The sequence below is a fragment of the Erigeron canadensis genome, chromosome 1 (assembly GCF_010389155.1).
Source record: "Erigeron canadensis isolate Cc75 chromosome 1, C_canadensis_v1, whole genome shotgun sequence".
In the NCBI taxonomy this organism is placed as follows: Eukaryota; Viridiplantae; Streptophyta; class Magnoliopsida; order Asterales; family Asteraceae; genus Erigeron; species Erigeron canadensis.
In genome coordinates this window covers 50,778,718-50,804,120 of record NC_057761.1, presented here as the reverse complement: position 1 = coordinate 50,804,120, position 25,403 = coordinate 50,778,718, and the positions used below count along the sequence as shown (strand labels likewise).

General features: G+C 31.6%; 1 protein-coding gene and 1 pseudogene across 2 annotated transcripts; one reads left to right on the top strand and one right to left on the bottom strand.

Moving 5' to 3' along the window:
* Positions 1–583: 583 nt before the first annotated feature.
* On the bottom strand, positions 584–6,648 carry LOC122584982 (annotated as a pseudogene).
* Positions 6,649–12,712: 6,064 nt separating this feature from the next.
* Positions 12,713–16,626, top strand: LOC122607760. Of its 2 annotated transcripts, none has more exons than XM_043780804.1 (6): positions 12,713–12,962; positions 13,621–13,731; positions 13,815–13,928; positions 14,505–14,817; positions 15,094–15,147; positions 15,473–16,626. In XM_043780804.1, exons 2-6 carry the CDS (start codon positions 13,687–13,689, stop codon positions 16,459–16,461), a joined length of 1,515 nt encoding a protein of 504 aa, XP_043636739.1. In that variant the 5' UTR covers positions 12,713–12,962; positions 13,621–13,686; the 3' UTR covers positions 16,462–16,626. The 2 variants fall into 2 exon arrangements, with proteins under 2 accessions (XP_043636739.1, XP_043636731.1); XM_043780796.1 differs by having other exon boundaries at positions 13,596–13,731.
* The last annotated feature ends 8,777 nt before the right edge of the window (positions 16,627–25,403 follow it).

Genomic DNA, 25,403 nt, shown 5'->3' with positions numbered 1-25,403 from the left:
AGGGTTATTTGGGTTTGGTTATTTTCAACTCCCCTACTTGAGATCAAATTTACAGTTCATGCTAGATTGCTAGACCATAACCAAACACAAATAGTTAATTGGCGAATAAGAAATTTGATTCAATATTCACGGGATATTTGCAACGCCCTTATAAAGCCCAACTCCAATTCTCCAAAGTGGGCCAGAACCTCCTCAAAAATCTCTTTGATCCTATTTCTTCACAACGGCCAACGGCTACTCCCTCAAACTCATTGCTGCTTAATTCAAGGCAAGTTGACCACGGGTCAAGCTAGGTTGGATGGGTTCATGTTTAGTGCTGAAATGAAAATTTTGAGTTTTCGTCCTCCTCCAAATCCACTTGTTCAGAATTTGATCGTCTCATGAAGCAATAAACAGTTATAATAACCTCTATTCATAATTATTTTAACCACAAGTGACTATAAGTAGTACAACAGAAATCTTTCGAATTATATTACCGGTGGAGTAATTTCTTTTTTTTTTACTATTTCCAAGTTTTACAATATAAAGTCATAAACAGGGTTAAAACCCACAACCTCTAGCTCTTAATATAAAGCACAAACCATTTTATCCAATGAGATTTTTTTATAAGACGACACGAGTTGAATAACACATTTTTATAATATGTAATTTAGTACATGTAAAGATGATCATTAGACCATTCATGTATAAAGCAAGCAATGGCCTTTCAAAATTGATAAAAACAAACCAAAAATAAAAAATAAAAATAAATCACATATTGAAGTTTTGTGGTTGATAAGATACTCTGTATTTATAGGATATTTGCTTTGCGAAATCTTGATGAGCTTGCAGCACCAAATCGTCATCTTCCCATTCGTCACGATAAGTCTCGGGTCGTTCTCTTTTGTTTAACGAAGCAGCTTGATACATTTTCTTTCTCCATTCTTCCGTTTTTGGGCACCCACATTGTGTGGCAAGCCAGTCGTTGTACTCAAACTGTAGAAATTAGCACCTCATTAACAAAACTTATGAAAGTGATACAGACTGACTTCAAAAGTCAACCGGACTAAAGTTGAACTGAAACTTGATCCGATTTGTTCATATCAACTAGGACAGATCATAGAGCAGATTGACCTTTTTGTTGTATACGAAATGTTATAATATAAGATAATAAGAATGTAAGTGGAGAAAAATTAACTAGTTTGAATATGAAAATTAATAATATGCGACTTAAAGGAAAACATTCAACTCTTGTTTGCGAACATAGAGTAGATGATGTTTCTTGATTATCAAACTTGAGTCTTAAATAAAGGTTCCGTTCAGTCAAATTTTAGCCAGTTTCAAGGGTTTATAACCGATTTTTGGGAGGGAAGCCTTCCCATGTTGTTATGTATAAATTAATTTTATTTTTTAATGTAAACAGCCTCCAAAAATCACTTCTTGATATACAATAGAAAATATAGTTTATGCAGTCATATTTAATGCGTTAATTCTTCATTAGGAAAGGACAAAAATGTATAGGCCTCAACCTAACCAAGCCTAACCCATACTACTGAGGTCACCAGTTAGGACCCGAACACATTTTGATAAGTCAACTGACACACCAGTTTTAGCACCTCTATTGAGAATTAACCTACATATGACATGCATAACAAATTATATGGATCCAGGGGTAGACAAATCTTACCTGATAGCCCACCATAATATGGGTATATCGTTTTGGGACACTAGATGCTCGCAAAGACGAGTAAAATGCTTCAACATCTTTCATCATCTCGTCTGGTGAAGGTAGTGAAATTCGACCTGATAAAATGCCTGATATCCACTCACATTGTAATTCAAATTGTGGGAATGGAATAATCTGCATAAATTATCATAAAGGAAATGGATAAGTTGGAAAGGAATTCGAAGCCAGATGAATGTATATGTGCTACAAATATAAAAATAACCTTTGGCAATCCGACAAAAGAAAGCCAAGGGGCTAATGATGGTGGGAAGACGTGCTTATAGAGTGGCCCCACTCGATTGTCATCAACGGTCACTATACCTTCGGTATCAAGGAACGGGAAATGATACTCGTACCTGAAAAGACAAAAATTATAAATTGTACATGTCTTAAGCATCAAGATAACTAAGAGTCTAGGACCCCCAGTCACACATGATCTTCTTTACATTATCTAAAAGAAATAAACACCCACAAAGCAAACTGGTAAATTGCTTAAACAGATAGAAATTCGAAGTTCTCCCCATATCTGAAAATGAAAATGTTCAACAAGCTAAACCAAGTAGGAGACACTCACCCCGTACAATGTAGAATAATGTCAGCGGAAACCTTGAACCCACTTGGAAATGAGACAGTACCATCTTCATGAGCACTTTCAATCTGCATTACATTACTTGGTGTCAGCATTCCCCATCAACCGAGATATCCTGTAACGCAAATTTCTAAAACCCCTTTTGTCGTATCATTGGGTGTAACTATTCATACAAAAATAAGCCCAGTATGAGAAGTTATAAATACCATAGGACGAAGCCATATGTTGTCATATCCAGGTAGCTTTGCAATTTCTTCACTGGAGGTCGACCAAGATGCTATGTGGACTTCCTTGGCAACACCTCCAATCTCTCAAGAGATATCAACGGCACTTGCTGAACTCCCTATAAGTACCACAACCTATCGAACCAGCCAAATAGATAAGAATACATATTTAGCAGCAAATAATACGAGACAAATGGCTTAAAAGTAAGCCAAATCAGTCTAAAGTGTTATGATGTTATGTCTTATTTCATGGAGACCATACATAATTAAGAAAGAAACAGTAAGTATAGTACCTGATTTCCGAAGGGATCAGGGACACGGTAATTGTGACTATGAATTTGCTTCCCGGGCCACCGATCAACACCTAAAAATTCAAATTAAACAAGTGACAACCCCTTAAACACTAAAAGGGGTTTGGGGTTGCATATTTGAAAGTATTTATCGCATTCAAATTAAACATCTCCTTAAGTGCTTTTAGAAAACGCTGTTTTTCTTCTCAAAATAAGCTAAAAGTATAAGTTGGTTTGTCTATCCAATCGTTTATAATTGCTCGATAGCTTTCAAAAAACACAATAAGCTATAAGCACTTAAAATAACCAATGAGAACAAATTCATATATTCATTACTTTACTATTTCCCTCCTTTCTCTAAATATCCTTATGAAATGTTCTTGGAATCTTGGTTCACTACTTCACTTTTATATCGAATCAAATCAAATATAAAGCAGACCAGTACTAAGGCCTCTCCTTATACTATTCTTACCCATTTCTTCCATTATTCATCAGTTTTCTCTCTCTTAGAACACCCCCCTTATACTACCCACTTCTTCCCAACTTCTTCCACTATTTATCTATTATTTTATTATTTCATTTTTCTTTTTCAAAAAGTTAAACAAACACATTTTATTATTAAACACAAACATTACAATACTTAGAAATAAAACATTAAATCCTAAAAACACATTAACCTACAAATTAAGCCTAAGAATTAAAACACATTAAACTAGAATACAAACTCGTCTTAAACCTAAGAATTAAACCTAGATATCCTTAAAATACGGCCCGTACTTATCCATAAGGTTTTTACGCGAAGTCTAGATCATCTCCAACTCGTCTTCATCTATACCGGTGGGAACTAGCTGTTGCAGAAGCTTAAACGCCACCCTGACTTGCTTTCAGAAGCGATTATCTTCTCTTTTCTTCCGCTCCTCTACTCTCATCCTATCCTTATCAACTTTTCTCATCTCCTCTTATTGCAACATGAGCATTTGATCAAGCTTGCTCAACGCCATTTCTGACCCACTCGAACCACCATGGCTAGAAGTCGCATTTGAACCACTTGACATTTTCCGGCTAACATTACAACCCGGTGGTTTCCTAATTGGGTCGTCTCCAAACAACTGGTCCAATGCCACATCAGGTTCCACATTCATCCTCACCCCAACGTGTGCCTCATCCTCACCCAAATCAACAAAATCAGTTGCGGTTCGTTTGGCAATACTATGGTCTTGCCAAAAGGCGGGACAATCTTTTAGCACATCGTAGCACGCCTCATACGGAAATAGGGTCGGACCATGAAGCTCTATATAAAGCTCATGAGTAGAATTATACACTTGTCTGTCATCTGCACTGCTCTGTCGTCCTTGATCTTGCAATTTCTTCAAGATTGCTCCAAACTGCTTGGTGGTTTTCTTGATCTTGTTCCATTTCCCTTGCAGTTGACTCTTGTTGCGCTCTCCCGCTAGGCGGTTGTTGTTGAACCCCTCGATCACTTTAGCCCAAAACATTGTCTCATCTTGGCTAATCCCCACAACCAAGTCCTGTGAAGTATGTGTCCACGCCTCAGCCAACAAAACCGCCTCCTGAATTGACCACTTCGCCTTATTCGCTACAACAACCCCTTTTTTTGTCAACCGTTTGGGTGGGGCAGAAACTTCTTCCACTTCTTCCTCTGCAGAGGCGACACTAGTTCGTGTCGGTTGAGACGAAGTCTCACAAACTGGCCTTTAGAATTGCTGAAATTGTTGATTCGTAGCTTGATATTGTTGGAATTGTTGCAGTAACATGAACTGCTGAAACTGTTCGTTAAGAAGTGGCGAATTCAACAAATGCGAAAATGATTGGTTCATAGCACCTGAGCTGCTAGATGCCCCCATCATATTAGACGACGACATGAACGAGGGAGATCCCATTGGTAGAGATCCCCCCATAAGCAACGAGTCAAAATCTTGATCGATAGTGTTTTGGTATTGGTTTTGGTTTGTGTTTTGGTTTTGGTTTTTGTTGATTCTTTTAGTCATGGCGGATGAATTGTTGAGAGAAACAAATGTGAAGAAATATGAATTGTTGAGAGAAATATGAGTAAAAAATATGAAATGGTGGTAAAAGAAATGTAATGTTGATGGTTTCAATAGGAAAAAAAAAGGAGGAGAAGCGTGCCTAGGACTTTAAATGCAACGGCTATTTCACTAAAATTTTTTTACTTTGCAACGGCTCATACGCAGCGGACCCCACCTCTCTCCCTACAAACGCATGTCTCAACTTGGAAGAAACAACCTGGACGCAGCCATGCTAATAGCGTCCAAACTTGGTTGTGCGTCGGACGCCGGAAAACGCGGGTATAAGGACCGACCTAACTAACTAATCAAAAAATTTCATAACCATTTAACACTATATGTTTATTGACGATAAAAACTACAACTTTCTATATAAAAAGAAGAGAAAATGATTCGTACTGCAGACTTTATCTAAGCTTAGGTACTGCCACTTTAAAAAAAAGTTACAACTTCATCCTTTAAATTTGATAAACATACATAGCCCCCATGAATTTTACATAATCTCCTGCTTACCTAAGATCAAGGACGGAATTATGTTGGGGTAGGGAGGGGTCCTAGCCCCCCTAAAAGTTTGAGTTAAATATATTGTGTTTACAGAAATTAATATATGATGCTTTAGATCAACTGGTTAACCTACTTATATAGGGATGCTTTTTATATGACGAGATCGCAAGTTCAATTCCCTCTTTATGCTTTTTAATTCCTAGTATTTATATCACTTTTAAATTGTTAGTAATTTACCAAGTAACCTAAGTATACTTATAAGAACTATATTTTTTATTTTAAAGAATTATAACAGACTATATCTAATAATCACTTTATGGTTAATAAGGTTTATTATTTATATATTTATATACCATTGCTTAACACCTGTGTTACTCAAAAGCTTTAGTATTCTATGTTAAATAAGTTTATCTTAAGATCATTTAATTTACGATGTTAATGAGGAATTTACTTATATGTTTTGTATGATTGATCAAATTTCAAATACTTTGTGATCTTTTAAGTAGTCACATATCTAAATTTTCTTGACATAATCGAATGAAAACATGTAAAACTTAAATCTTTTCTCGACAAATGATAGAAATTAATAAAGTTCACCATTAAACTTGCCCCTCCAAAAGTTTTGTTTAAGTTCCATCACTGCCTAAGATAGTTGTTGCCTGCTTTAACTAACCTTTCCCTTAAAAAAAATTCACTTAAAACAAATTAAATATGATCAGAGTACCCGGAATATGAGCAATTCGGGGCTCCGAATAATGGCCATTACAAACAACAACAGCATCAAAACCTTCACAAACAACATTATCTTTTTTATCACCGCTAATCTTTCTTGATCTTACTTCCCATTTCCCATTTCCATCTCGCCAAACCCGAGTCACCTCCGTTTCAAACCGAACCAACTCACTGAGTCCGAACTCGTTAGCATAGTCTTTCAAATACTCTAAAACCTCACCATGACCCGGATACCTTCTCGGGTCTCTTTGACTTTGACCCATTTTCTTAGCAACAAACGGGTACTCCCTGAAGCTCATTGCTTCTCGGGGCAAGTTGGTCCGGAGAGAAGCGTATAGGCTGGAATGGATAATGGGTCGGTTTGGGTCGAGACCAAGTGGGTCGGGTTCGGTGGTCGGTGTGTATATCCAAGTTCCACCAAGCTGGCGTTGTTTCTCGAAGACGACGACGGTGTGGCCTTCTTTATGGAGGTGACGGGCGGCTGCTCCGGCGCCGATGACAGCGACGTTGCAGGCGGTGATGGGAGACATGGTGGGTATAGTATTTGTGAGTTTTGGTTTAACACATGTTTGGTTTCTATTTATATAAGGGGTTTATTATTTTAATCACGTGTAAGTTGAAGAAGATGATTTGTGTATACTGTATATAGTACCTCCTGTCCACAGCATTTAACCCTTTATATAAAACTAGATTAATCCACGTTGCATTGTATAAAATAATTTTTGTGGTAAAAATATGTAAAAAATAAATAATGCATCATTTATACATTTAAAGTACTAGTTCTAATATCCATATAATATACGGTAGCTATATAGATTGTATTATAAAGAAATTCGAATATGACTCATATATGATTCGTGAGTATAAAATAAATTGTGATTAAAGTAAATCGATTAGCAAAGCTAAATGATACTCGTAATAAACAATAATGATAAATATAATATATGTTTAGTTAGAGTTTTGGATTTACCTTAAAGTTTTAAAACCACATCAAAATCGGAACTTATAATCATAGTGAATATGGCAAATAGTCTTGTGATTTTGGATCGTAAACTCAAATTTTTGAAGTTTTCATGTTAATAACTTATTATAATTAATATAAGTAATAAGAGTTGAAGAATTGAGAAAGAAAAAGAGACAATTTATTAATGAAAAAACGATCAATTAAATAAGATTATAATATCTTTTGTATTAATAAGCCAAGAGTTAGAGTTTAGTTTTAAATCTAATAAGGAAACTGATTATGTATACAATTAAAAAAAAACTAATTTAACAAAATAAATAAATTAAAATGACACGTGTTGTTTCAAAAACATTTTAATCATGTTTTATTGGTAGATAAAACTATATATATATCAACAATTTATTCAAGTACATATTTATTTATTAAAAGTAGGTATATCATAAATGAGTACATTTTAATATTAATCAATGAATTTTTATTTTATAATATTATCTAAATTATACAAACTTGTAACAATAAATAAAATCAAAAAATAAATGTATAAATATAAATAAGTAAAACATCCACATGAGTTCAATTTTAATGTATAAAACATCGGCCAAAAAGACTACTTTTCAAAAAAATAAATAATTTATTTAAATCGAGCAAGAAATTGGATTTTTAATTGATAACTAAAGATATAATGATATTTTGAAATTTAACGGAGTGTGGTTTAGAGTTCTTTTTGTGACCTATAGATCCCAAGTTTGAATCCCCATTCCACCAACTTTGAGATATATAGGTAGTCTTTTTATGTGGTCTTGATTTTTTTTTTTTATTATTTTTTTGGTATACTTTGGTTTAAGGGAACAAGTTTTACCCCTATTAATTGTCATGCTTTCGGGCAGATTAGTAGGGGGTTTTCCTCATTGGATAATTGAACAGACAATTCTACTTCTAAAGAGCTATCTAGCGCAGACCCGGTTAAGACAACGTATGTTAGACTTCTCGCTGTCGAATCATGACACGAAATTTCAAGCGATATTCACCTTTCAAAAAAAAACTATTAAATTCAAGAAAAATAAAAATAAAAACACTATATCATATTTAATTCAGTGCTAAAATTAATTTGTATGTAATTATTACACTAAATAATTACTAAAATAAATACGCAACTAAGTTTCAAATTTGAAAGTTTTATTCATTATATAATACTTAAATAATATATTTGAGTAAGTATTTTTCTTAATATCGCAAGATATTAAAAAGAAGAAGTATTGACAGTGGCGTATCTACCTTAGTATTAAGGGTTTAATGGACCACCTTTAGGAACTAAATTTATTTAGAAGACTTTAAATAAATTGTATTTGAACCCCATGAAAATTGTGTTTGGAACCCTTTTAAGAAATTTGTTGCAGGTTTTCTATCAAAAAAGAAGACCATATGCTTACATTTTTATTTTAACCCTCATAGTTATAACTTGTACAAAATTGAGTTTCTACTTTTACTTTTAATGACTCTATATGTATAGAGATTAATACACTAATATAAAGTTGTCTTTTATTAACCTTTAGTGTACATGTTGTTTTGACCTTTTAATGGCATATTTTGTAAGATCGATTGATGTATCTTAACAAAATACCACATGGCTTTATTATTTTTCTTTAATAGTCTTATATTTAGATATCTTAATTTTTAATCAAAATAATATACAAATATATTCAACAACTTAAATGACATTGAGTGTGAAATGTATAATAACTTTAAGAATGTTTGTTTAATTATTGAAAATAATCGTTTTAAAAGGTATTGTTAATTTATAGAAGTCTTTTCTCGAAATCTCATCAAATAGGTTTTGTTATCTTATGACCCGACCTGACCAGTTTCTTTTAGTTTTGTCAAATGTCAACCAAGTTATCACTTCAGGATTTCAAGGACCCCATGAGCTTGCAAACTAGATTCGCCACTGAGTATTGACAAATAGACAGAAAACTTAGTTGACATTCACAACTTAAGCCTTATTAGTCCTAAATTATCCACATTTAAATAAAAGATACATATCAAATATTAAGAGGTTAAATAAATTGAAAAATTACTAACAATTTATTTTGAGAATTAATTATCTACATGACATGCAAAAAATAAAAAAATATTTATAAAAATTACAACTAATCAAAAATCTTATTTGTCATTTTAATAAATATGTCATATATGATTTTTCATATTCTCTTTAAGTTATATAGAAAAAATATTTAAAGTATAAATTGATATTAATAAATATAATACTATAAACAAATTTTAACGGTAAAGTTTATAACTAAATTAGTTAACTTTTAAATAAAAAAAAAAGTAAGTAACTGCTCAGTGCCGTCTTTCGCGGGTTTTGAGCCCCAATACCTCGATAGTGTATGAGGGAGGTTAAGATGTAGGCAGACCTTACCTCTACCTAAGTAGAGAGACTGCTTCCAGTTTATACCTAAATGGTAGAAAAGGCCATCCAACTTTTGCATGAGATGAGGATCAAACCCATGACCTCTGTCTCCAGAGACAAGAGTGTTTACCACTGATCCAACCATGCTGCTTTAGTTAACTTTTAAATGGTAACAGAAATATTGTGCATATTAAAATTATATTAAACATGTATTTATAAGGATAATGGATAAAGTTTTTTTAAATAAGAACAGTAGTCCTTCTAATACTGTTAGGTTTAATTATATCCTTTATCGAAAAGTCGGTGTAGTGAATATAAAAAACGAAGTTAAAGTATATAATGCAAGCTTTGTTTACTTATAAAAACTAATAATTAACTTCGATCAATTAAGGGTATGATGTAACTTCTCAAAACCAAATTAAACACGGCCACACGTACCCCACTTACCCACCATTGCCGATCTCGCTACGTACGTCAACCTCCACACCAAGGTACCCCACCTATGCTTTTCCATCATATGTTAAATTGTTAATGGGGTATGTATTTATTCTTATAATATATTAACATCAATATATTTAGTATATTAATAATGGGAAATAATATTTGTACCATTAATTTTTATAGATGTACCTCAATGTACAAACCGTATTGCTAAATGTATAAGTTAAAAATGCACAGTTATGGTACATCTATTAAAAGAAATGGTACGAATATCACTTCCTATTAATAATATAGCAACTGCCACCAAACACTTATTAGATTTTTGTCTGATTATGTTACAATTCGAAACAAACCTAGCTCAACCTAGCTCCTTGATATACGTTTAGATGAACACGAATGTGCTCAAGTAATAAGCGATTATTGCAGAAATTTAACAATTAGTTAAGTTTTACGGGATTTAATTACTTTACGGAAGCCCACAAATATTCCCCATTCATATTCTAATCCTCTAAACTATCTATGGAACTCCGAATTTTGTTTTCTTTTCTTTTTTTTAATGATTTATTGATATTTCTGGATCTATGGAGGGTAACCTTGTATATAGTTGAATGAACAGATATATAGAACGGAGATCACTAGTTAGTAAACATACATAGAATTGAAAAGTTTAATTCATGATGATGATATGTGTAACTAATTCGTTGGGACTGCTAATTAAGATGGCTCATGATTTTTATGTTTTGTGAATGTCACAAACACAAAGTATGAATGTTAGAAGATATAATGAAGTTTAATTCTGTGTTAAATCTTTGGTAAATTACGACTAAGTAAAATCAAATATGAAAACACAAAGGGGCCGAAAAGGCGAAAAGATACACTTTAGAAGCCAAATACAATTTCTTTGTTTGTTTAGTCACGCGATGATTACGATAGGTTGAGTTTGATGTTAATGCCTATATATATAGTTATGTTTACCAAATACAACTTTTCTCTTCGGTAATTAAGATAAGCCATTTCAATAATAACGAGGACATTGTGGACATCTTTATAAAAGGTTTCATAATCAAATACCTTCTGTTAACAATGTTCAAGGAAATATAGTTAGACCATAACTTTAATTAAAACCTTATACATATCTGAGTTAAAGAAAGCTCCTCTTATTAAATACTTTGAATTGGTAAAACTTCATACGTTTGAGCTAAAAACTTCTTTAGTTAAGAAACAATATATGTTTTATGTGTTCATTTATTGGCTTAAGCTATAAATTAACTATTTAACTCGAGTATGATAATATTATAGAACTTTAATTAGTACTGCCATGCTTGCCGGCGGCCTTTTACTCAAATATGCTATCCAATAGAATAACGTTTTCACCCTTGACAAGCAAATAAGCCAATCTCACTTTTTTAAAAGGCTCAAAGTATCTGCCTTTTTTTCTTCTTCATCCTTTCGCTTTTAATAGTTGGGTATTTAGTTTTTTAATTTAGTGTATTTATACCACACTAAAAGTGTAAAATAAAAAAACATAAGTATTCAATTTAAAATTTTATAGTGAACCCCGATATATAATCATATATATATACATAAATATGTTACTAGTAGAAGGGTTTAGTATTTAAGGATGTAAAAAACTTTTCATGATTGACCATAGTATATATCGAATCTTTACTCTTGTGCATTATATGTAGTGAACTTTGAAAATATCAGTTATTATATGTATCCGAACTTGTATCCAAACAATTAAAAACTTACAAAATGACAACGTACCAACTTATACGGTTATTATATATACTCGGATACATTCAATATTCGGGATTTAAATATTTATTACATATAATACATAAAATTGAAGTTTACTACACGCTTTTAACAATTCAAGTTCAATATACTTTACTACAATCAAAATACTAGTCTATTTACAGCCCAAGGTTTAGTTGAGCAAAGAATGTAAAAAATAGGGTTAGATATTGAAATATAAAGCCCTCTATTTGGTACTTTTGCAGGGTAACCGTCCAACAGGTCTGACTCGTCCCTGCCCTTCTTTCATAAACCAGAATATATTACGGACACATTTTCTTTTTTTCTCTCGAAAAATAATATACACTTCCCAGATAGAGATATCGAATCAAATATTGTTACATTTTTAATATCCCTTAATAGCAGTAAAATTATAGGTAAAAACCAGTTATTTTTAAAAATAATTTGTCCCACCTTTTATTGTATTCTTTTAGCTTTAAAGAGCATAAATGGTTAACTTCAAAGTTTTATATGACTAAAATTGATAAACATAAATACATTCAAATTAAAAAAATACTGATAAAATTGAAGAAAAAAAGGATAAAGAAAAATATGAAGAAGATTTCTTCAAGTTATTTCGCTAACTTGGGAAATCTTGACCCTTTTGAGACAAGGGATTCCTTCAAATAACCTTAACATGAGGATAATCTTGATCTTTAAATGAAAATTAGAGGCCAAAATTTAAAGATGATATTTAAATCTTTACCTTTGATTTTCATTTAAAGGTAAGATTATTAAGGTAATTTGAGAGAATCTCTCTTTAAAAATATTCTACATATTAATAATTAAGTTGACTAATCATATTTTATTTATGAAGTTTATACTTCTAAATCATCACATTACATTAAATATCAATAATCAATAGTACGTGTATATATACAATACCACTATACAGTTTTTAACACAAGATCTCGTCCGTTACGCACATACGCACCTACCGCGTAAATTAGCCACTACCACAACATCAACAATATATCACCTCCTATTTTATAGCTCCAACATTAACAATATATCACCTCCTCTTTTATAGCTCTATTTCTATATCAATATAATTATACATACATATATCTATCTCTCATAAACAGACACACAGATATATATTACTCTCTCTCTAGAGATATATATCTAGAGAGAGAGAGGGCAACTGGTGGTGCATTAATTTTAATCCTTTTTCGGATCACTCAACAAACACACCTCCATACCTGTTTTATCAACTTTCATGTCCCATCTCACTTGTTGCTAACATGCGCCGCTACCTCTGGTACTTTTTTTCTTCTTCTTTTTACCGTTTACATGTTGTATATAATGATATATTTATATATAATATCATGATATATGAAAAGGGTTGTATGCAAAATTTGATCTTTTTTACTTTTGATGCATAAAGATGAGATTTTTAATGATTTTTTCTTTCAAGAAAAATAAGATCTTGGAATGCTAAAAATATCAAGAAACAAAAATGGTGTGTTTTGTTGTTGTTGTTGTTGTTGTTGTTGAGAAGATAGTTGTGTACCAAACATGGGTATATTGTGAGAGATTGATAATTAGGTAACTTTTTGCATTAGTTGTACATTTATCTTAAAAATTTGTACTTTGATGCCCATTGACGAGTTTCACTATTTTCATATATATTTATTACGGAGTATTATTATTATTATTATCAATTTCTTCCTTTGAACATTCTTTGTAATTTGTATGTGTATGTGTATTATATGTATATATTATCTACATATATATTGTTTGTTTACCAGAAAAGTCCAATGTCAATACTTTCATACTAAAACCATGACCATAAAGTATGAGCATGTGGTTTATCCATTTTGTGCTATTAGTTTATATGCTTTTTAGCTTTTATAATAATATAAAGTGACAAGTTTCTTGTTTTTGATGAAAGGTTTTCTTGACATATTTCATTCCAGAAAATACCCTCTTGAAGAATCTATAAAAAGGGTACGAAACTAGAATACCGGTTTTGGAAAGTATCTATGAAACAGACCATGTTCGAACACAAGATCATATTCAAGAACCAGGTATGTGATATTTTCAATGCATTTATGCAGCAAAGTATTTGGCTTTTTTGTGGTAAGTATTGAATTGATTGTATAATGTGAAGGTGCACGAGCTTCATCGGTTGTATGAAGTACAGAAGTCGATGATGAAGAGTGATTCGAGGTATACAAGGCGTGAACTTTTTCCCATGAAAAGAAATTTTACAGAAAGACATCGGGTAAATGTCACTAAATTTTCTTTTAGATAACATTAATAAGGACTAGATGTGTTATGCAAGTAGTTTATCGCGTTTTAATTTGTCTTGAGCTTCATTCTTTAGGGTGTGTTTGGATGTGCAATATGAAACTTGTTATCTTATTATCGTCACTTGAAGAGCTAACTATCAGTTTGCTGATTGGGAAAAGTGATTCTGATTATGATTATCTCATTTTGGGGTCAAATAATTAGCATTTTGGGGAAATGTGTTTCATACCAACCTTAACAAATCTGATTATTTAAGGGAACATTATAAGTCTTAAGTAACTCTCAGTTTTACTTTATATGGAAAATAAGTAGTACTAATTATTAGATGACATTTTTCTGAAAAAGTTCTTAATGAACTATATCAGGGAATATTAGAATTACTTAAATACCATCTTACTTACAGTTAATAGCAACATCGTTGTTTTAAAACGCACATTTAAGCGCCCCTAGATATGTGAAGTTCGTAATAATCTTAAGACAATATCCATTTTTGGCAATTCTTGAAATGGGCTCCACATGAACCTTGAATGTTTAGTTATATGATCTTCAGGTGGAATCCACACGATCCATATTACACGAGTCTTTTCTACAAAAAAATCAAGACGTCTGCTCAAGATATCAGCAAAGATCTCTTGATCTTAGACTTGCAATTGGTAACTCCTGTAATGTTGATGATCTGGATCATGAGGAGGTTGATCTTTCTTTGAGTATCGGAGGGAGTATCAATAAAAGAAGTAAAATTTCTGAAAAATCATGGAAGAACAAGGTGGTGTATCCATCGTCACCAATTATAATTGATCTAGAGGATTCTACTGGATCGGGATCAAATGAGATTGTGAAAAATTCTCCAAATTTGCATCAAGGTTTGTCAGCCTATACCCTTAATTTTATTATTTCTTATTTGCAAAAGGTAACTGTACGATACTTGGAATCAATGTGGACATAAAGTCATAATGATTTTAGTTATGGCACCACATTACTTTCTGGGTGTAGTATTTGTTACGAGTTTAAGGTGGTAGTCATTTAGATGGTTTAACTTTGCTATCGGTCTTCAAAGTTGTGAAGTTGACTTTTAAAAGTCAAACACTGACTTTTCTGGAATAGTTAGCAGACCACTAATATTAGTAGAAATTATACAGGTCATTTGAAGATGAATGGTGACATGCAAGAGGAATGCAACTTCTTCCATTCAGGTATGAAAATCTATACCTTTTTGTTTTTTTCTTCCTCTTTACCCTTCAACGTCAAACATGATACTTGTCAAAGTCAGATACTCGGATAATAATCAACACGGTATTATTACTAGCTGTAATGTCACCATATTCTTTTTACGATGCTATCTAATCTTGTTTAAAACAGTTTTGACCTTTTGTTTATTTTATCATCTCAGAATACGGTCCATTGACTTCAAAAGTCAAACACGAACTTATATGCCAGTTTTGAGTTTTTACAAGCTAAGAGTCAAACTTTACTCCCTTTCGAACAATGCCCTTTTTTGATCATATCTTTATCTTGCAGAATCCAACAGTCGACATGATGACAAACGGACAGTATTAATGGATTTTGATCTCAACAAAGAGCAACCTGATGAATCTTCTTTTCACTCAAACGAACCATTAGGACCTTATCCTTCTTCTGATGGCTCATGTGACGAATCTTGCAGTCAAATTACCACTACTCAAACTCCTACATCAAAACGACCGAAAGATGCTGAATCCTGCAGTCAAATTCCCACTACTCAAACTCCTATATCAAAACAACCGAAAGATGGTGAATCTTGCAGTCAAATTCCCACTACTCAAACTCCTATATCAAAACAACCGAAAGATGGTGAATCTTGCAGTCAAATAACCACTTCTCAGATTCCTAAGTCAAAGGAACCAAAAGGTCAAACTAGTACAAAAGATAGTCAAACTAAGACCTACACCATAGATCTCGAGTCCCTTCCCGAGTCGTCATCTGATCTTACTGAAGAAAAAGAACTTATCGAAGAAAAGGAAGATTGTGATTATATAATACAAGATGCAGCACTCTCACTCGTCTCTATCTCGCAACAGCTAACTTCAACTAGCAATCAAGTTTCTGAAACCAAATCAGGGTCAAATGACACTGAAACGGTCAAAGAGAACAAGAAAAAACCAATCAAACGAACATCTTCTATAGATTCTTACGAGTCACTTGTGCTGAAGCAAGGAGACAGCAGCATAGATGAGGATTCTGCAACATCAAAAGCGTTTGAAATATACGAAATGGGTCAAAAGGTAAATGGTATCAAGTTGAGAAGAGGAAGGAGAATGAAAGATTTTCAGAAAGAAATACTTCCCACATTGTCATCACTCTCAAAAGATGAAATTTGGGAAGATATTAAGATTTTGGACGGCGCGATAAGGTCAAGAGAATACAAACGGCTGAATAAAGCAAAATCAGGCAAAGGGGAAAATTGGTTTACACCTGTGAAAAACAAACGGTCAAAAGTTCAGTATGTTAGTCCGAAGAAAAAGAGATAGTTATGAAGTAGAAGCAGATGAAGATTGATTCTTGTGGTAGTTATTGGATTTCTAGTTTTTCTTCTTGATTATTATCCTAGGTTTTTTAGTTTCTGTTGTCCTGAAATTCTAACATTAACGATGATTATGTGTTTGAGGTGTTTCGTTCAATGTTTATTGATGATTAGAAAAGATTGATTGCAGACAAGCCTGGTCACTAAAACAGTCTCTTTGCAAAATGCAAGGGAAAGATTGTGTGATTCCTTGCAAACCTGGTGCAAAATATATGGTTTCACAAACTGATAACTGACCACAAACCACAACCTAAATGACTTATGGACTAGTTATGGACCCGTTTGGATGATAAACAAGTCAGGCATCATATATACAGACAGAATAAAAAAGAAACCAGACTTGAAAATTTGACTTTATGGTATGTGATTTTTACATGACTAGACTTGGCCGTTCATTCCAGGAACAAAACTATAGGAAGTTTTGTAAGTAGTGATTATCTGTGTAATTTCATATACTTCCGAATGAGAACAATATGATCATAGTTCCAAACAAAGGAAAAGAACAACTATACCCAATTATATTCCAGCAGAGGTAGGTACATGGGAGAGGAAATGTAGATTGACGTTACACTATAATTCAAAACGATCATATAACTCGTGTGACTAGGTTTGCTATATTCCCTAAGACGCTAATATAATCTCTAATGATCGAAGTAGTGAACGTGAGTTGACAAGAAAATTAGAGCAACTAGTCCTATGGAAGTATAAAGTATGTTTCCGTTGGTTATAGTTTGACAACCTTTTTGTATGTAAGTATATTAGCACTCGATTTTTCTAGCAAGTCAGATGGGCCTTTTCTAATGATCGACATCTGCAGAGAGTAAAGTAACATAATGTTTAGAAATTATTGATAGTTTTATCTATTTTGGTTCATCGTACATGTTTGCCACTCTCTACAACAATGTTGTTTTGTGAGGCAACAATGTCTTGTTTAACAAGATATTTCGTGCATACGGTTTTGATTCGGACTTTTTGTTTATTTTGGTTTGTGTTTTTTGTGGTATGGTTTAAACAAACAAGTAAATGAATAAAAGTGAAAGATAACAGAATGTTTGATTCAAACATGTTTTTTTTTTTTTTTTTTTTTTTGAGTTAATATGAAATTATTATCGTCCCAAAAGAGATTATACTTTGATCGTTACTAATATACTTAAAATAGTTTTTGCCACTCCGCAATTATATATATATATACACACTAGTCCTAATATCCGTACGATGTACGGTAACTATATAGATTGTATCATAAAGAAATTCAAATATGCTTTATACATGATTCATGGGTATGAAACAAATTGTGGTTAAAGTAATCAATAATCGAAGCTAGGTTAATTAGGAAAGGCAATGAGTAATGATAAATATAATATATGTTTAGTTAAAGTTTTGAATTACCTTAAATTTTTACAATCACATCAAAATCGGAACTTGTAAGAATAGTGGATGATGACAAGTAATCTCGTGAGTCATATCGTAAACTCAAATTATTGTAGTCTTCATGTTAATAACTTATTATTATAAGTAATAGGAGTTGAAGATTTGAGAAAGAAAAAGAGACAATTTTATTAATGAGAAAACGATCGATCAAATTAGGTTATAATGTGTTATGTATTTAGTATTTACTAGTCCTAATACCCGTACGATGTACGGTAGCTATATAAATTGTATCATAAAAAATTCGAATATGCCTCATACATAATTCGTGAGTATGTAATAAATTGTGGTTAAAGTAAATCGATGATCGAAGCTAAATTATAATAAATATAATATATGTTTAGTTAGAGTTTTGGATTTACCTTAAATTTTTAGAACCATATCAAAATCGGAACTTGTAAGTATAGTAGATGACGACAAATAACCTTGTAATTTCGGATCATAAACTCAAATATTTGAAGTCTTTTTGTTAATAACTTATTGTAAGTAATATAAGTAATAAGAGTTGAAAAATTGATAAAAAAAAAAAGAAAATTTATTAATGAGAAAACGATTAATCAAATAAGGTTATAATGTCTGTTGTATTAATAAAACAAGAGTTAGAGTTTAATTATAAATCTAATGAGGAAATTAAATCTAGTGTTAAAAAAGTTAATTTAATAAAATAAATAAGTTAAAATGACACGTGTCGATCAAGGATTACGCCACATGTCGTTTCAAGAATATCTCAATCCTGTTTTATTTTATTGATGGATATCAATATCAAAAGTTATAATATAGAAACAAACATGGAGATATGAGATTAAACTTTGGATGGGAAAAAATTAAGATCGCAATATATGTTCACATAAAACATACCATACACATAGAACAAACAAAACTTTATTACAAAATAAATAATAAAAAAACAACAAGTAATTAATATAAGCCAAAAGACTGGAATAATTAATACAATCAAGTTTTGTATTCAAAGGATAATAGCGACAATATATGAAAAATAAAATTTAATCGGATAATAACTACGATCTATCGAAGTAAACAATCGTTATATACATATTAGGGAGGTAGGCGTACACTTAAGTAAAATAGAGAAGTTGTATTAAATTTAGGAAATAAAAAAAAAACATATAAATAAGTTCTATATTAGATGGTAAGTAGAAATTAATTAGGAATTTTAATTCGATTTAATTAAGGATATTAAAAAGGACACTTGTCGTTTAAGTAATACACCATGTGTCGACCAAATAATAACTCAATCCTGTTGTATATATATATAGATAGATAGATACTAGCATGGTGCCCGGGCGTTGCAGCGGAAACAGTTCATAAGGCTTGAGATGTCGTAACGGTAATACAAGCTCTCTAGGTTACTTTCATGAGATGCATCGATGAGGGATCTAACCGTGGTTAGCATTCTAAATATAAATAAAAAATAAAATAAAATTAATAATAAGGTGAAAACAAAATTATTATAGACAATCAAATTCCAAAAATCATTGTAAGAATAACAAATTGCGCTAGAACTAACCCTCACATTGGATGCCCAAATTTCTAAAACATTAAAATAGATCATGAAAACATTCGGTGGATGTCAAACTAAAAACTCTACAAATATTGCACCACTAAAATCATTATAGGTATAGAACCAATTAACAGAATAAAAACAGTTGAAAGGCTGTGTATCCATATATGATTTTTTATCGCTTACCCAAGTTGTTCATCACAAACCAACAATCACCATTTATCACCGATAGTGGTATAGAGGAAAATGACTATTAGGAGAAAATGGTTACCATAATACCTTTCACCAATTACAAATACCAAAACAATACAATACAGACAATCGTATGAGTATTGTTTCTCTGAGGAAAACATTCTCCTGTTTTTGCTCTTCATCATTAACCTTCTCGATAACTAAATCACGTCGAAACCATATGTTCAGGTAAGTAGTAATCAAGTGTGGAAAATCTTAACTTTTGCTTCTTAGCAACCTGGATTCAGGTTCTTGGTCTTGAACCTTCCATGTACACTCATAGATGTGACATATAGTATCCTGGTGAAGTTGTATAGCCTTTTTTGGAAGATTTCTTTCTTTGACGGATAGCCAAGAATTGTCCACCCATCTTGGGTTGAGTCGAGTTGGATGTGGATCGCCCTTGGACATTGACCTACAGTTTGGAAATGCAAGATTTGACATTGCCTAACCTGACCTTATCAAGATTGTCCAAAAATATAAGGAGCTGAAACAATGAAAGATAGAATCATTAAATTCTCTTTTGACCAAAAATCATTACCGAAAAAAGAGCAGAGAGAGCAGACTCCAAGCTATATCGTACATAGTTGAAGATTATAATCTATGTTAACTTTACACAAACAACACAATTTTAATATTGTGCAGTAATAGAATCTCAAGTAAAATATTTTAGAATGTTACGTACCAAAGAATGGAAATTTTACATGATGCTTCCGCCCAACATGAGGTGAAGTCTGCCACATCATACTCAAATTGTAACCCATATGTATGAAGTATCCAGCTAATTCACACTCAATGTAATTGATAAATAATATTGTAACACATTGGTTAAAATTTTTTTAACTCGTTACCTCTATTGAAAGCTATAAATACCTTGAAGCATGTTCTACGGTCCAGAAGCAAAGCATTTTGTTCGGAGCATTTCAATAGTAATTCATGACTGAAAGAATATGCAAAACCAATCAAACATAAAGATTTTAGAGAGATAAGCAAGCGTCTATGACACTAAACAACTTATCGCCAACATGCATAGCCAAGAATATATCAAAGATAACACATATAACTGATTAGTATAGAGGAAAAGTTCAAATTTGAGTCTCTTTGGCTCCTAGCCGACGAAAGTGATGTTACCCACATGAACCATCCCGGGACACACAATTAACAGAATCAATAATCTCAGCACCTTATATAACCATAGTATATTTAGAATTTGAAACAACATGAGCAAAGAATGTCGACATGCTGAATTACCTTAATCCAAACAGATGGTTCTGGTCTTCAAGCAAACCACTAAAACCCCACTTTAAATGGTTGGCTTTATGTGCTTTTTTATAGAGAAATCACTATAATATTGTATCGCAAACAAACAATCATCAATAAAGCCATATATGAGTAAGAGGATTAGCAAAAGACCCACAGATTAAACGCTGAAAACACACCCATCCCATACCAACCTCTCCATTTTCCAGCTTAAGTTGACATTGAGCATTTTAAAGAAAAAAACGTGCATTGAAAAAGAACAACTTGTAGAATGGTGAGTACCTCAATGGAAGGCATAGATATAATTTCCACTTGGACATATACAAAGACGACCTACTACTACTATCACTTATCCCTTTGAAACTCCAAAATTAAGAGAAAACAAAATCCGAAGAAAATCATAATTCCATATTGGGAAAGCAAATTATCAATCTGGAAGTTCAACCTTCATTGTATATGAGCAAAAAGGAACGGGATTTTGTCGACGTTAAATCTGATACGTTAAAGTTAAACCTTCCAAAATAGATAAAAACCGATCAACATGGTCTTCTATACATATGTAACAGAGGCTATATAAAATAAATCTAATGTACATCAGAAAAATACAACGTTAGTCAAACCTTTTCATCAATTAACACAATCTCTATAGTATTAGGTTTAAGCGGATTCATAAAGTCAAAGACAAAATCATATATAAGCATTTTTATGGGAAACAAAAACAAAACCATAAAATTATTAATTAAGGTTCATTATTCGAATTGTACCTTCATATCAATCCATATAATCCAATAGGGGGCCGCGCCAGCGAATCATGATCGTACCTACATAACAATTTTAATCCCCTGCATCAAACATAAATTATGTTCATGATCGTCCCTACATAAGGATTAAGAATTTTAATCTCTTGAATCAAAGTAATGGTGTAGTGGCGGTTGTGGCGTTGAGTATATGGTTGAGAAGTGGCGGCGGCAAATGGGCCGGAGGAACATGACGATGGCAGGTTTATGTAAATGAAGATCTTTTTAACAATAAATTACATTTTATTTCCTGGTGGTGGCGCCGGCGAATCGAATAGGGGGAGAGGTTTGATTTGTGTGACTGTGTGGCGGCAGTCGTGATTGGTGATGGTAGTGAAAGGCGGTAATGATGTTGATAGGGGCGGTAGAGATTGAAGGTCGGTGGGTGAAGGTGGAGGGAGATGTGATGAAGGGCGTGTATGTTTGTTTTGTGTGTGTTATGATTATAGGCAGGTAGGTTGTATTTTTAAGCAGGGGTATTATGGGCATGAAAAAAGTGCTGAATGTCTTAAACCCAATACTCTTTATAAGGGTTTATAGATATATATATATATATAGATTAGCCAAGAGTTAGAGTTTAATTAAAAATCTAATAAGAAAATTGAATCTTTATACAATTACAAAAGCTAATTTATTTTAATAAAATAAATAAATTAAAATGACACATGTCGATCAAGGATTAAGTCACGTGTCGTTTTAAAAACACCTCAATCTTGTTTTAGTTTATTGGTAAATACTTAAAATAGATACGAAGTGTAAAATCTTTTTTTTTTTTTTTGAACAACAAATTTTTAAAGTACTACTACCCGATTTAAATACATAAAAAAACACCATTGTCAAGGTTTAAACCTTGGTCTTTTTCTCAAGAGAACAAAGTTTTTATCACCCCACCAAAGTGGTGATGGCTAAGTGTAAAATCTTTTAGTGGTGCTATTATTCCGAGTTCTTTTGTGCCATTACTAGCTAGCCCAGTTTCTCATTAAATTTTGTAGTTTCGATTAGTTGAGTTGTGCCCACAAATTGACAAAGCCCAATTTATTTATATCACATTTCATTGTAATTTGTAAACTTTTGACTTTTACCATATCATACGAAATTAGGTTATATATGAAACTCAACATTCTAACCGGAAAACCGATACATAGATACTGGAAAAAGTAAAACCTTGACTGATGAATATAGTTGTCTTAAGCCGTTACTTATGGATTCTATTGATTTGGTCTTATGTAACACAATGATTAAAAGTACATGGGCCGAGATTCTTAAACTCCCATTCTATATCCTAAACCCATCGAACCTTCTTTAGTTATTTTGGTTATCTAAATCGTTATTATTTTTATGAGCTACTAAATTTTATAAATTTGTCGTTAAATTGATCATATCGAATCCGTCATGTGTGATTGTGTGACTAGTCTAACAATTTGGTGAACATTAAATTCAAAACATAACAAAGTGCTTCTACTAACCATTTCAAGAGAAGCACAAATTTGACGGAAATTAAGCTAATAAGTTTAGTGAACACATCAATCACATGATTCTGGTTGCTTGAAACTCATAAAATCTTCATGATCACCATACTTATCTTTCCAATATAAAAATTTAACTATATTGATTTGTTAAGTTGTTCACTAGAGCTACCCTTCGATTTCCTTTGAAAAAACCTTGCATTGCTGACACTTGGATTCGAATCCCGATCTTCTTTTCCTACACCCTTTCACCTAATCAACAAAATAAATTTAATTAATACTCCGTATTATTAAGACAATGTTTATGTATTTTGTGTTTTATTAATGACAATCTCAAACTATTCATTTTTCATTATATATTAGGTATCAATTTTGGGGAAATGTTAGGTAAAACATGCAGTATCTATATTAGGTAAAATAAATGAATTATGTAAATTTAAAGGGCTATGTATGTTTATCAAATTCAAAGGTTTAATTTTTAACTTTTTTAAAGTGACAGTACCTAAGCTTTGGTAAAGTGTGCAGTACGGATATTTTTCTATAAATTTTTAATGCATATAGTAATAACGTGTTAGTGATGACTATTAGACTTTCATTAACAAAATTCATATTTTAGTTCATAGTTTAAACCAATAAATGTTATGATCCAACCAACACCAAATGACAACGCAGTAGACCAATCACATTGTGATTTTTACGTACCTTGCATATAAAATTTCTAACCTATAGTTAAGTGAACGGTAAAAGTCGTTATATATACATATATAGATATATACTAGGTTTTTTACCCACACGATGTGCGGATATTTAAAAAGGTTGTTTTAGTTATATGAATATTTATAATAACTTTTAACAATTATAAATTATTTAAGCATGTATATATACCAAAATATAACTCTTATTGTTTATGAAAATCTTTGCATTTACAAAAAAAACATTATAAAATATTCATATTAAATATCACATATTATACTTCATGCAATACTAATAAACATAAAATTAAGTTAAAATGTAAATGTAATGTAAAATCATAACCATCTGTTATTTTTTCAAAATGATATGTAATCTATTAGAATTTCATCACACTCATTCAAATAATATAGTTTCATGAAACTTAAGTGGTGTTTGTTTGTGACTTAATAAAATAAGTCATGACTTAATCAAAAATACTTATTCCATTAAGTCATCAAAAGTGTTTGTTTTCGTGACTTAATAAACAAAAAATAACTGTAATGACTTAATCCATACAAACATTATTTATCTATTCAGTCACTTAACGGCTAAAAAAACAAACACGCCCTTTTTCTTTTATATTTGATATAATGTGTTTTTTTATTTGAAAGTAGTTGATATAAAGGTAATTGATGCAATGGTAATTACAATTAATTAAGAACAAACCTATGATTCAAATTAGGTTAAACTAACATGTAATTGATGCAAGTGTCTTGAAATAGTTTTTATAAAACGTAAAATCACCACCAAAAAAAGGATAAAAAAAATTACAATATGATAGTAGAATAAGATATGAACATTTTAAAAACCAATAGTATAAAATATTTTCCAATTATAAAAATAAAATTTAAGTTCATACAGTTTCTACTATGACATAGGATTTGATTTTTTACTTTTGTTTTTCTTTTAAATATTGTGTATATATAGATTTTATTTCTATTTAATCTAATATTATGTTTATATAATAAAATTTAGTGGATTTATTATATTGTGAAAAAAATATAAAGAAGCCACATAGGATGAAGACTTATGTGGCAATTTTTAAAAATAGGTTTAAATTGAAGAAAGCTTTAAAAGACTAGGATTCCTATTGTTTTAATATTTATATAAATATATATATACTAGGTCTTTTACCCGCACGATGTGCGGATTTTTTTTAAAGCAGTACAATAATAAACTATATTATGAAACATGAAAAATATAGTGACCTCTAATCTTTGGATGATAAATTATGTAATGTAAACTTCATGCATAATGTTTTAACATACAAATAGACCTAAATTCAGGTTGAAATTTGACATTGAGGACTTTGGCTATACTTTAAAGAATTGTTATAGTTGGTCAAATACCTGCAACATACAATTAGGTCAACAAAACAAAACAATGAAGTGTAGTGTAGACCTACATGTAAAGTTGAAACACGCGAATTTGATTTATTGGAGTTCATAGAGTA

Bases quoted from the DNA above. Each gene is read 5' to 3' on its own strand.
- LOC122607760 (XM_043780804.1), top strand. From the start codon at position 13,687: ATGAAACAGACCATGTTCGAACACAAGATCATATTCAAGAACCAG. The intron at 14,818-15,093 runs GTTTGTCAGCCT...GAAATTATACAG, and splicing joins TTCTCCAAATTTGCATCAAG to GTCATTTGAAGATGAATGGT. The intron at 15,148-15,472 runs GTATGAAAATCT...TTTATCTTGCAG, and splicing joins ATGCAACTTCTTCCATTCAG to AATCCAACAGTCGACATGAT.